The sequence below is a fragment of the Mauremys mutica genome, chromosome 8 (genome assembly GCF_020497125.1).
Source record: "Mauremys mutica isolate MM-2020 ecotype Southern chromosome 8, ASM2049712v1, whole genome shotgun sequence".
In the NCBI taxonomy this organism is placed as follows: Eukaryota; Metazoa; Chordata; order Testudines; family Geoemydidae; genus Mauremys; species Mauremys mutica.
The window spans coordinates 13942344-13955140 of NC_059079.1; the positions used below are offsets into that span (position 1 = coordinate 13942344).

Here is a 12797-nt window from a genome sequence, read left to right on the forward strand (position 1 = left end):
GTCCAGAGGAACTGGGTCGGATGTTGCTATGGAGTTGGCTGAGACCCCACTCCCCCATGGGATGAGCGTGGCCTGCATGCACCCTTGGGGATGAGGGGAGATACGATTAGGTCATTACAACTGGATAGCCCTAAATTAATTTCATGTTAGAAATGTTTTACCAGGGACTCCATTTTGGGTTTGATTTTGAAATAGATCAATCAAAGAGGTCTCTCTTCCTTGGACCAGAAGGGGGAAAACCCCTTCATAACATATAGCAGTTTCCGTGGCTGCATGAGTAAAGTATCGACCGAAGCTCAGACTCAGCACTCACAGAGATGAATTTAGACTGGACAGAGCCACTAATCAGGGCTGGCTCCAGTCTGGGCGTCTTTTTTTTTTTTTTGGTGCTTCGGCAGTTTGTGTGGCTTTTTTTTTTTTTTTTTGCTTGGGGCGGCAAAAATGGTAGAGCTGGCCCTGCCACTAACGACATGGAAACCGAAGCAATTCTGAAGAAGCCTTGCTTTGACTGTGTCTTCTATGGTACAGAATCCAAAATAGTGTGAAGCAGGTTCATAGTGATCAAGTATTTACATCTGTCATATAATATTAATGATTCCTCCTGCACTAAACTCCTAAGAAAGCATAATTTATTTAAGTATTTTGCTCAAAAAAATCTGCTTAAAGGTATTTAGGCACTGATCATAAGTGGAATCGGTTGCTGGAGTATTATCCTCCCAAAATTAGTTGTATATTTAATTTTTAAAGAGACTTATCAAATTTCCTGTTGTGTTGCACAAAGTCAGATTACTACGGTATCTGTGCAGTATGAATTATTGTCCCATTATGAAACAGTCTGGGAAAACAAGATGACATGGTAGATCGATGAGTATTCAGAGTAGTGAAATTCAAATACAATTAATAGAGTTGGCTGAAATTGTTTAGGTGGGATATTTTTTTCTTTTTGTGAAATAAATTTGCTGGAAATGAAAATTTTTGTTTCTTTCTTTCTGATAAAAACATGAACCTTCCCAAACAAAAAATGTGTGGTATTTGATTTTTTTTTCCATTGTAAAATTGGAAAATTCCTGTGAAAATTACCAAAAAAAAAAAGGCAGGGGGAATTTTTGTTTCTTTAATTTTTTTTCCATGGAAAATACTCACCATTTTCTGACTAGCTTTAACAATTAATTACTGGTCAAGATTCTGGAGTCAAACTGCCTTCCCCCATCAACCTTATCATTAGACCAGGGATTGCCCCTCTTTCACCCAACCTCTGAAAAATATCAGGGTAAAAATCTTTATAGTTTCATTTTAAATTAATCTCTAGACCAGTGGTTCCCAAACTTGTTCCGCCGCTTGTGCAGGGAAAGCCTCTGGCGGGCCAGATCGGTTTGTTTACCTGCCGCGTCCACAGGTTTGGCCGATCGCGACTCCCACTGGCCGTGATTCACTGCTCCAGGCCAATGGGAGCTGCTGGAAGTGGCGGCCAGTATGTCCCACGGCCCTCGCCGCTTCCAGCACCTCTCATTGGCCTGGAGCAGCGAACCACATAGTCATGTGAATGGGATTTACCCATGTATATGGGGAGAGGATTACCGTTTCATTTTTTAAGGCTGCACTTATTTTCTTGGGGGACATCTATACTACTCGCTGGACTGGCGGGTAGTGTTCGATGTATCGGGGAATCGATTTATTGCGTCTCGTCTAGATGCGATAAATTGATCCCCGAATCGACGCCCGTACTCCACCTCGGCATGAGGAGTAAGCGGAGTCGACGGGGGGAGCCATGGTGGTCAACTCGCTGCCGTGAGGATGGCCAGGTAAGTCAAACTAAGAAACTTCGACTTCAGCTATGCAAATAGTGTAGCTGAAGTTGCGTATCTTAGTTTGAACGCCCCCGCTAGTGCAGCCCAGGCCTTTGGTACTAATAGAAGAACTATAGAACTAGGCTCTCCAAGAGATGAAGCAGATCACTCGGGTACTGTGCACAAAATTGCTAGCCATTTAATCTTCGCAATGTCTAGAAAAACCTGAATAATAATGATACTCCCAATTTAATCATTTCAGATGAAACTTCATGCCAACCAGGTGCCACCAATGGTTGCGGGGGTTGTGACAATAGCAAAGAGTCACTTCCTTCTAAGAACTCTAAATTGCTTGTTCGAGGTTGTCCCTGAAACTTCTGTCTCTGCATCATTGTAAAGCTTCTGGCTAGAACCTCCCCCAGCCTCCTCTTGTCTGACTTCCTGCTAGCATTCTAAAGAAACTGTACATGTGCCTTCACAGATGAGACCATGTGGGTTTTCCCTGCCCACAGGGGAGGGTCCTCCAAGCCTTCCTCTCCCACCATAAGGGAGAGAAAGGGGGAAGCAGAGCTGCCAGTGGCTGTAAGGGGTACCAGGTAGTGAGACCGTGTCCTGTACATACCCAGGTTGTCAGTCTAGGGGGAAGAGTCTGTGTAGTGGGCAAGGGGCAGAAGGTTTGGTGGAACCCTTATGCCATGATTCGTATTAATCTAGCCTGATGTAGAATAATCTAAATTAATGAATCTACATTAGAATGAATCCCATTAACCCCCCATTAATCTGGCCTAATGCAGAATAAGTATAACTGAGAATTTAACACAACGAATCTTTTTGAACTCAAGGTTCCAGCATTTAGTTCAACAGTGGCAAGTCACATAACCTCTCTGTGACTGTCACTCTGTAAAATGGGGATAATGATACTTTTCAAAGTGCTTTAAGGTGTGTGCACCTGTGGAAATTCATCTCAGGTAAAGCTCCAATGAGCTCACAAGAGCCTCTCTGATATCACAGTGATGGGGACTATATAAACTGATTGCTGGATAGAGCAATATTGAGTTGCCATTAATGTTTATTCTAATAAGCCCTTCTTCATGGTGACCCCAGAAAAAGAGCAATATATCGACAGCAGAGTTAGTTTTGGCATGACCGCAACTTTGTGTACAAGAGATGCTAGAAAGCTATGTCAGCAAATGTAAATTGTAACTTAGTGTGAAAATATCTTTTGAGGATACTTGCTAGAGAGGCTTAAACAGCAACATTTGAATCTGGATTTCAAATCCCTCAAAATCTGGGATTGTTTGGATGAGGAGTTCTAGTTCTGGACCCTCGCTAGGGCTAAATTCTCTACTGGTCTAAATGAGCACAGCTCCTTTCACATAAATGGAGTTTCAGCCATTGGCAGAAATTTTGGCAGCTAATCTTTACCTTTCATTGGTTTTTAACAGCTTCACTTTCTGGGTCACCACACAGATGAATTTGCCAACTATATAATTTCTTTTTAAATTATTCGTACTTAGCATTAGCTACATTCTGGTGTGGCTAAACCCAAATTGAGCATTTTCAAATTGCACTAATTCTAGTGGTGATTTCATCTACATTTCCCTTTCACATTTTAGTGTCATAACCTTACCTGAGTGACTGTAACAAGATTTTCCTCAATGTCCAGCAATAAGTTTCCATTCTGCAGCTGTAAAGCATGATTTATGACACTGAAATGAATGATTTATGAAAATGACATGAGTTCTGAGCATGACAATGATAACCTCCATAATTATTGACCTCACTGTGGAAATGAAAACCCTTTCAGTCTTGTAGCAAGCTGCTGTACTCACCTCAAAGATAACAAACCACATGTTTAACAATGGTGCATTTGAATGCTGCTAACATCAAGTGCAACTATACAGTACACTTGCTTGTAGTACACTCTTGTACAAATGCCAGTTCTGTCATGAATAAGGCTACATCAGTGCAGACATTAGAAATAGTTACTCTTTAAGGGATTAATAAATTTAGCTATAAAAATTCATTATGGTGCCTACTCCTGCACCCATTGAAGTTAATGGGAATCTTTATTGGCTTTAATGGGGAAAGGAGTTGGCATTCTCAGCTAAATAATTTGATAATATACATGTGGGGTAAGAAAAGGCTCTAAAAGCAAATAATATATGCAGCAAAATGTCTATTTAACTAGATAAAACTATGGCTTTTGAAAAGTGTATTTATAAATTAATAAACGCATATCTAAGATTACAAATACCCTTTCTATAATCTGCAAGAGAATATTTAAAAAAATGCTGGTATTAATGAATCCAAGATAAATCTAAATCTACAGGGTTGTGTGTAAATGTATATATAATGGAATATACTAAGAATCCCACTGTTAGCTATAAGTATAATATCTGATCACCTGACTTAAATGTCATCAGAGGACTAAATCTCAGTGTGATAAAAATAACTGTTGTAAAGTGGGAGGGGACAAACCAGAATGATTTTTGCAACATAATGAGAACTACAATAGCAAATGAATTAAAGTTTAATCTGCGATCCATTTAAGAGTGCAGGGGGCCAGAAGATGCCATTCCAGGAAGCTGGAATAACAAAGGCCCAGGAAATGGGCTGACAGCGGAAGAGAGCAAGCAGTTCTGAGGAATCAGGAGTTGGATCTAGGGGAAACCCCAGAACGCTATTCCTTTAAGGGCCTAGGATCAGGAGCCGTGTTGTGTAGGATTGGACAGGACTCCCTTCTTTTCCAACCAATCGGGAGGAGCTCTCTGGAGGAGGGCAGTATATAGACTGCTTTCTCCTTCAGAATAGTGCAGACACTGGCAAGAGAAGGGGGTCAGAGCCAGAAGGCTAAACTCCAGGGAGAGACAGCCACGAGACGCAGCCCTGTGAAGACCAGGCTGTGGATGGCAGAAGAACCAGAGATAAGTGAGACCTTTTGGGCTGCACTGATTGACTTTACTGGTGGGGCAGTCTGGAAGTGTTTCTGGGCATTAAACAGGCCCCACGTAGAAGGCAATAGAACTTCTAAGATGCTGTGGGGAGTTTGTATGGGGCCCTGAAGGGGGAGCACACAGGGACAGCTGCTGCAAAGAGAATTCTGGTCCTGAGGGACTGCTCAGGAAGTGGCAGCCCTGTTACCTGATGACAAACCTACCAGTCAGCAACTCACTGGAAGTTTAAAAACAGCCAGAAAGGGTGGTTCTCCTGTGTCTCTGATAATAAAATTCTGGCAAAAAGCAATTCCAGATGAAGAAAGTATGACATATGATATATACAGGGCCCAATATTGTAGACTCTGTATGTGAGGAATTCCAACTGAAGTTAAGGGAAGCATGAAATCAGGCTTAGGCTATTAGCCCCAGAACCTCACTATAAATCCAGAAAGCATTTTTGATATAAAAATTGAAAGGCTTAGGCCGTGAATAAGGACCTCAGGCTTTAGCCAACAGATTATTTTTCTTGATTTTGACCATCACTTCACCTAGCCATCTCTACCAATTCTTTACAGGCTATACAGCAGTGGTAATTCAGAGTCAGATTTTGCCCTCTGCCATACTCCTGCATCTACACTGATTGCTCTGCAAAACCACTTGAAAAGTAACCATACCATAGCGTGGAAGAAACATGTGTGCAGCATATAACAGACCATTACTAATAACTTCACTGTGCTACAGTGGGACGTCCCCAAAAACAGTTTGCCCATCATGTCACTGCACATCCCCAAGTGGCCAATTATCCTGTGACATTTGGACGGCATCCTCCATCAGTTCACGTTCAGCATCACTTACTGTTGAGGAGAGACGTCCAAAAGGAGAAATATTAGTGTCTATTAGAGCGTGGGATAGTGTTCAATAGCAACTTCTCTGGGGTTGCATTAGTGTAACTGAGGACAGAATGTGGCTTATTCAGTCTTTCTTTGGTTAGACGTTTCAATACAAAAGGATTTATCCTTATCAATGAAAGTAAACAATCCTCTCCCGCTCTCCCAGTAGACTGTATAAAAAAAGAGAAATATGGAAAGATGCTTGGCTCCTTGATCTTTCTGTAGAATTCCTTTGTCTGTGGATTTCTCTGTGTCATAATGTAAAAGCTGCCTTTAATTACTGGAAAATGCATCTCGTCTTACACGAAAACACCGCCACAGCTTATTCAGCAAGGAACACAAAAGTCAGTTGTAACCGCACAGAGGTGGGCAGTGGAAATAGTATTAATCCTCATATCTTGGTTGTATTAAACCTTATAATGAAAGCTGTGTCTTCCCATGTAGACATATGCTGTAGTCTTTTAAGCATTAAATATTTAAATCTGGCTTCTTAAAGCAGGCTTTAAACCACTCCAGCTGGCAATGAAACTTCTTGTGACATTTTTCACGATTCAGTGGAAACAAGAGAGCGGAAGGTGTATTATTCAGGAGTTGCAAAATATTTGAGGAAAGCCTACAGACTTTGACTATAGAGTTAAGCAAACTGTAGCTTTCAATACCTAAACACAAGAAAGTCACTTCAACACTTTATCTGTTGATCCAATAGGGGTTGGAAAAGTACTTTGTTGTGTTTCTTGAATTACTGCAAAGATAGAGATTTACAGCAGAAGAACTCTGCAGGGACCCCTGTATTCAGAGGTGGGTAAAACACCTTGCAGACCTTGCTATAGAAATAACAGGCCAGATACTCAGCTGTGGTTAATCAGCATAGCTCCACTGAATTCAATGGACATATGTAGATTTACAACTGCTGAGGACCTAACTGAATATTTCTGTACTTTGATTATGAAAGAAACCAGAACAGTGAAGACTCGGAAATCATGGTATAGAAACTTCAAAGGATGAAAGGAGAGGAAGTGGTCAAAAAGGATGAAAAGTGCATGGCAGCCTCATCTTATTCTCTAATATAGCGCTCAGTGGGTTAAAATGACAGAATAAAGTACTGTAGTAAGTATGGTAATTAACCAGTAAGGAAAGTAATTAACTTTTTATTTCTTTCTCCTTTCCCCTTAAGCGGGCTCTTGAGAATGTCATGAGGACTCCAAAGAACGGAATATCAGTCAGCTAATTCAAGCTGCATAGGTCTAGCATGTGTTCTTGATAAGAAGACAGATGCTTGACACAGCTACTTGTTTGCAGGGTGGATGTTGAGTCTGAAGGCATCTCTCTGTACAAACTGAGATAAGGAACAGACCCTTTGGTTTGGACTAAATAATTTAAAGGATCTCTTACATTGAACTGAGGTTGCTTGACTGTGTTTCAGCTAACTTTGTATATAAAGTTCAGGAGACTGAACTGAGTGATGCAAGAAAGCCAGCAGGGCACTAGAAAAAAAGCAAAATGACATCTGGAGACCAAAAAGACAATACATAGAGGACCAATTTTTGGTAAGACAAGATAAAATTCTCAGTCCCTCAGTTAAAAAGATGCTCTGCCTGAAAATGCCCCGTCAAAGAATTGAACTATTCACATTCACCCCTCCCGCGGCAGCTCTCCCCCGACCCAGGGAGCCATACAGCAGCTCGTCACCCCAGCTCACCTCTGCTTCACCCCCTCCCCGAGCTCTGATTGGCGCCACAAGCCTGGGAGGCGGGAGACGTGAAGCAGCGATGGTGTGCTCAGGGAGGAGGCGGAGCAGGGGTGAGCTGGGGCGGGGAGTTCCCCTGTGTGCCGCACCCCACCCTTACTTGTTACAGGCAGCCCTTCCTGCACACCCCTGCCCCAGCTCCCTCCGCGTAAATGCCGGTGGCAACTGGGGCGGCCGAAGATCCTGCTGCTGCGGTTGCCACCAAAGAAAATGCTGCCCCCCAAATCCTAGCGCCCTAGGCGACCGCCTAGGTTGCCTAATAGGTTTCACCGGCCCTGGCCGAAGCCACGGGACCGGCAGACCTCCCGCAGGCATGCCGCCGAAGGCAGCCTCACTGCTGCTCTCACGGCGACCGGCAGGCCGTCCCCCGCGGCTTGCCGCCCCAGGCACGCACTTGGTGCACTGGTGCCTAGAGCCGCCCCTGCCCTCTGCTCCTTTGTTAGTTCACTGGGGATTGCTATATTTAAATGGTGGTTAAAAATGTTTTTTGTAAGTAAATGGTATAGCAATAAATGAGGTATGGGGTAAGTTTAAGAGTAATTGACACAGTTGGTGGGTTATTTAAGAAATGTTTGAGTATAATTATCCTCTCATTTGTTAGTATTTCATACAAAGTAGGCTTCCTCAGGCCTGGTCTACACTACGCGTTTAAACCGGTTTTAGGAGCATAAAACTGATTTAACGCTGCACCCGTCCACACCAAGAGGCCCTTTATATCGATATAAAGGGCTCTTTAAACCGGTTTCTGTACTCCTCCCTAACGAGAGGAGTAGCGCTAGTATCGGAATTGCCATATCGGATTAGGGTTAGTGTGGCCGCAAATCAACGGTATTGGCCTCCAGGAGCTATCCCACAGTGCACCACTGACCGCTCTGGACCGCAATCTGAACTCGGATGCAGTGGTCAGGTAGACAGGAAAAGCCCCGCGAACTTTTGAATATTTCCTGTTTGCCCAGCGTGGAGCTCCGATCAGCACGGGTGGCGATGCAGTCCGAAATCAAAATAAAAAAAGAGCTCCAGCATGGACCATGCGGATGTGATCGCAGTAAGGGCAGGCAAATCCGTTCTATCAGCGCTCTGTTATAGAAGACGAAATTCAGAATCATTTTTAAAAATTCTCCAGACAGATGCCATAGCAGGGACTCAGCGCACTGCAGCGTGACAAACGTAACGGAAAGCCAAAGAATCAAATGGACGCTCATGGACTGGAGGACTCAAGCTATCCCACAGTTCCTGCAGTCTCCGAAAAGCATTTGCATTCTTGGCTGAGCTCCAAGTGCCTCTAGGGTCAAACAAACAGTGTCCATGGTGGTTCAGGGCATAGCTCGGCAATGTACACCCCCCCCACCCACCCCAGAAGTAAAAGGGAAAAAATCCTCTCATGACTATTTAACATGTCACCCTATCTTTACTAAATGCTGCAGATAGACGCGATGCTGCAGCACTCAACACCAACATCCTTGCTCCCCCCTGCCATGGGTGGCTGATGGTGCAAAACGACTGGTACCCGTCCTCATCATCATGAGCTTTTTGGCACGTGGTGCAGTGCAAAAGGACTGGTAACCATGCCGACTAGCATCTGTCAGGTCCCCCAATGTCAAGTGCACCTAATTTTTCATGGTAGATGGTGCAGTATGGTTGATAACCGTCTTCATCATAGCAACAGGGGGCTGAGCTTCATCAGCCCCCACCCTTCATGTGTAAAGAAAAGATTCAATTGCCCCTGGACTAGCAGAGGGATGTTGGGCTCCTCTCCTCCACACTTCTTACTGTCCTGTCTGGACTATCATAGCAGCTGGAGGCTGCCTTCCACTCATTTCTCACTAACAAGTCACTGTGTCTTATTCCTGCATTCTTTATTACTTCATCACACAAGTGGGGGGACACTGCTATGGTAGCCCAGGAAGGCTGTGGGAAGAACGGAATCAACAGGTGGGGTTGTTGCAGGAGCACCCCCTGTGAATAGCATAGAGCTCATCATTCCTGCAGGATCTGACACAGAGCAGCTGTGCTCTCTGGTTCTATGATACAGTGGTTCTCTAGTACACTTGCCCATATTCTAGGCAGGACTGATTCTGTTTTTTGATACCATAAAGGAGGGATTGACTCAGGGAGTCATTCCCAATTTTGGCTTTTGCGCCCCTGGCTAAGAGCAGCCAGGGGCACTTATGACAGCAACAGATGGCGCAGTGCAAAAGGACTGGTAACCATGATCATCTTTTTACCAATTTATGGATTGGTAGATGGTACAGTATGGTTGGTAACCATCTCTGCTGTCATGCAAAAGCAAAAGCATGCTGCTGTGTAGCGCTGCTGAATCGCCTCTGTCAGCGGCATCTAGCACACATACGGTGACAGTCACAAAAGGCAAAACAGGCTCCATGATTGCCATGCTATGGCATCTGCCAGGGCAATCCAGGGAAAAAAGCCACGAAATGCTTGTCTGCCGTTGCTTTCCCGGAGGAAGGAGTGACTGACGACATTTACCCAGAACCACCCGCGACAATGATTTTTGCCCCATCAGGCACTGGGATCTCAACACGGAAATTGCAAGGGGCGGGGGAGGCTGCGGGAACTATGGGATAGCTAGGGAATAGCTACCCACAGTGCAACGCTCCAGAAATCGACGCTAGCCTCGGACCGCGGACGCACACCACCGAATTAATGTGCTTAGTGTGGCCGCGCGCACTCAATTTTATAAAATCTGTTTTACAAAACCGGTTTATGCAAATTCGGAATAGTCCCGTAGTGTAGACGTACCCTCAGATAATCAAAATATGGGTATTGATTCCCGTAGGCTTATTTTATTCCATTTGATTTGAAGCTGAGTTAATTCTGAATTCCCTCTGTGCCTTAGGTGTTTATTCTTGATGGAAATGCAATTTGAAAGATTCTTTCTAGGTGTTTACCTCTGATAGATTCTAGTCAATTAGTCAAGAATCTAAAGTGGTGACTATTCTATACAGTACCTAACAACTTCTCCTTTGTTTTTAAGTTTTACTCTCTATTTTTTAAAAATTCCCCGTTAAGCTATTCTACCCAGAGATCTTCCCACACAGAACTAGTCTGAAACAATTATTTTATTTACCTGTTAGAAAATACAAATGGAACTATCAAGACATGTGCCTAAAATAACTCTGGCTGTTTTGTATCATTACCTCTTCTCCAGCTTTCATTTCTGACTCCTTGAGGCAGACCTTTTTTTCCTTTGTTTGTACAGTAACTGGCCCAATGACACAGTGAACACTACTGTCATTATTATTACAAACTGGAATGAGACCAAAACCTCATTTGAATGTGAGGCTTAGATCTAAATACCTTATCGCATATTCATGATGGGCTAAACAACTCCTCAAATCTGAACACCCTGTAGTTGGGAGTGGCTTTATGAATTTAGAAAGTGTATTAAAAATGAAGCAGGTTAAACCTGAAGAGATCTGACATTAAAGAAAGCCCATGTTAATTAACCTGTGGGTCACCACAGAGTTCTTCTTGTATCCTGAGCAAAACAAAAAACACACAAATAGGATGCACCAGTGAACCTCAATATTTAGCATTTTAAACTGCTAAAATCAGTTTCTTCCTCCCTTTTTTGTAATATCGGAAGAATCCATTTTTCATTTAGAATGAGTAGTCACATCACAAATACACCTCTACGCTGCTATAACGTGGTTGTGGGGAGCCAAAAATCCCTACCGCATTATAGCTGAAACCCTGTTATATCGGGGTAGGAGCGGCAGGGCTCCAGCGGTGATTTAAAGGGCCCGGGGCTCCCCGAAGCAGCCGGAGCCCTGGACCCTTTAAAGCACCGCCGAAGCCCTGCTGCTACCATGCTATACACGAACCCGTGTTATATTGGGTCGCGTTATAGCAGGGTAGAGGTGTATTTAAAAAAACAACTGGGCAAGCCCAGAAATGCCACTTAAGCAGTTAAACTAAATGTCACCACATTATTGATGGCTTTGAGAGATGACACAGCCTCTTTGCCATTGAAATTTATATTTAATATGTACTAACAGGGGTTGATATTCACACTCTAGAAAAATGAATGTCCTTCTTCTTTAAGTACTGTGCTAACAACACCCCGGAGAGTTCACTTTCACTGTACGCAGCCACTGGAATACAAAGAGAATTTAAAATACAATATTTCTTACCACTACTACAGAACAGTCCCTTTTTAGTTGCAGATTTATATACTGTTGCTACACTGGTGAATGTGTACGGGAGTGTGCACGCACACACATATGACAGAGTTTAAATGCCAACAAACAAACGAGGTCCAATGTTTTGGTATATACCGTGGCAGATTCTGGCCTGCACCAGATTTCTGTTCAGCATAGGAAGGGGGCGGGAGGAGGAGAGCATGTAATGGAGCTGATTCTGGCTGCCTGAGTGTCTCAGGGCTAACCTCAGCCTCAGCTCTAATTCCATTTAGAGTTACAGTCCCCTTAATAGTCTCTATGCCAGTGGAGCAGAGCTCTGACATCTTCCCTCCCGCTAAGCTGGGAATGGAAAAAAGGTGAAAGGCCAGGACGCAGCACAAGCACCATAAGAGTATTTCCCGATGCCAGGGGAATTCTTGGCTGGACGACAGCATGTTTACGGCACCTGTACGGCATAAAGGGGCCACAGTGTCAGTTCTTCATCGACTTTAATCACAGACTTTAAGGTCAGAAGGGACCGTTATGATCATCTAGTCTGACCTTCTTGTGACTGTATTGTGAATACCATGACATTTGGTGGCTTTCTTAAGGTCCCAGCTGCTAGAGTCATGTGGTGATGTGAGAATCTCAATTTTTTTTATGGTAATAAAAGCTAAGCTACAAGCCTGTGTGGTTGCAGAGAAAAGTCTGGAAACATGAAATGAATCCAGTACCCTAAAGACTCAATCTCCCCCCGAAACCAGAGGCAAATAAAAAATAACCCCAAATTGATTCTTTTTAAAACCACAATTATTTTTAAGCCACTCATGGTTTTTGAACTCTAGGGGTTAGCAGTACTGGAGCTATAACCAGGCTTGAGAATCAAGTCCTTTATTTATACCTACAATGTTGAATGCTGCATTGGGGGGATACTTTCCAAGCCCTGAAGTCCATGCATGTGTAATCATATATGATAAAAAATTGAGGCGCCACATGTCTATTCATAATAGTGTGATATAACAGGTGTATTCGCACTTGTATGGGATGACCTGCACAAGTCTCCAACGGCTTCATCACTAAATAGTAATGCAATAAAATATGTGTAACACGACACTGTACTCTAATACCATGCAATGTGTAATAGGTGTGGATCTGCCTTAATAATTTATGAATACTGTATGAGACCTACCTGTTGAGATGGACTGTACACCTACATTGGGTTAGTGGAATGTTTATTATGCACCTATACTGCTTTAATTCACTGGCGGTTCTTACGAGAAAGACAAGAAAGG

The 12797-nt window shown here is 43.4% G+C and overlaps 1 protein-coding gene across 1 annotated transcript in view; it reads right to left on the reverse strand.

The window, feature by feature from the left end:
• DAB1 (DAB adaptor protein 1) overlaps positions 1 to 12797 on the reverse strand; it is a 418072-nt gene that overhangs the window by 22131 nt on the left and 383144 nt on the right. The window contains exon 16 of the mRNA XM_045028235.1: positions 3418 to 3474. Within this exon, the coding sequence (XP_044884170.1) occupies positions 3418 to 3474 (57 nt within the window). The remainder of the gene's footprint in view (positions 1 to 3417; positions 3475 to 12797) is intronic.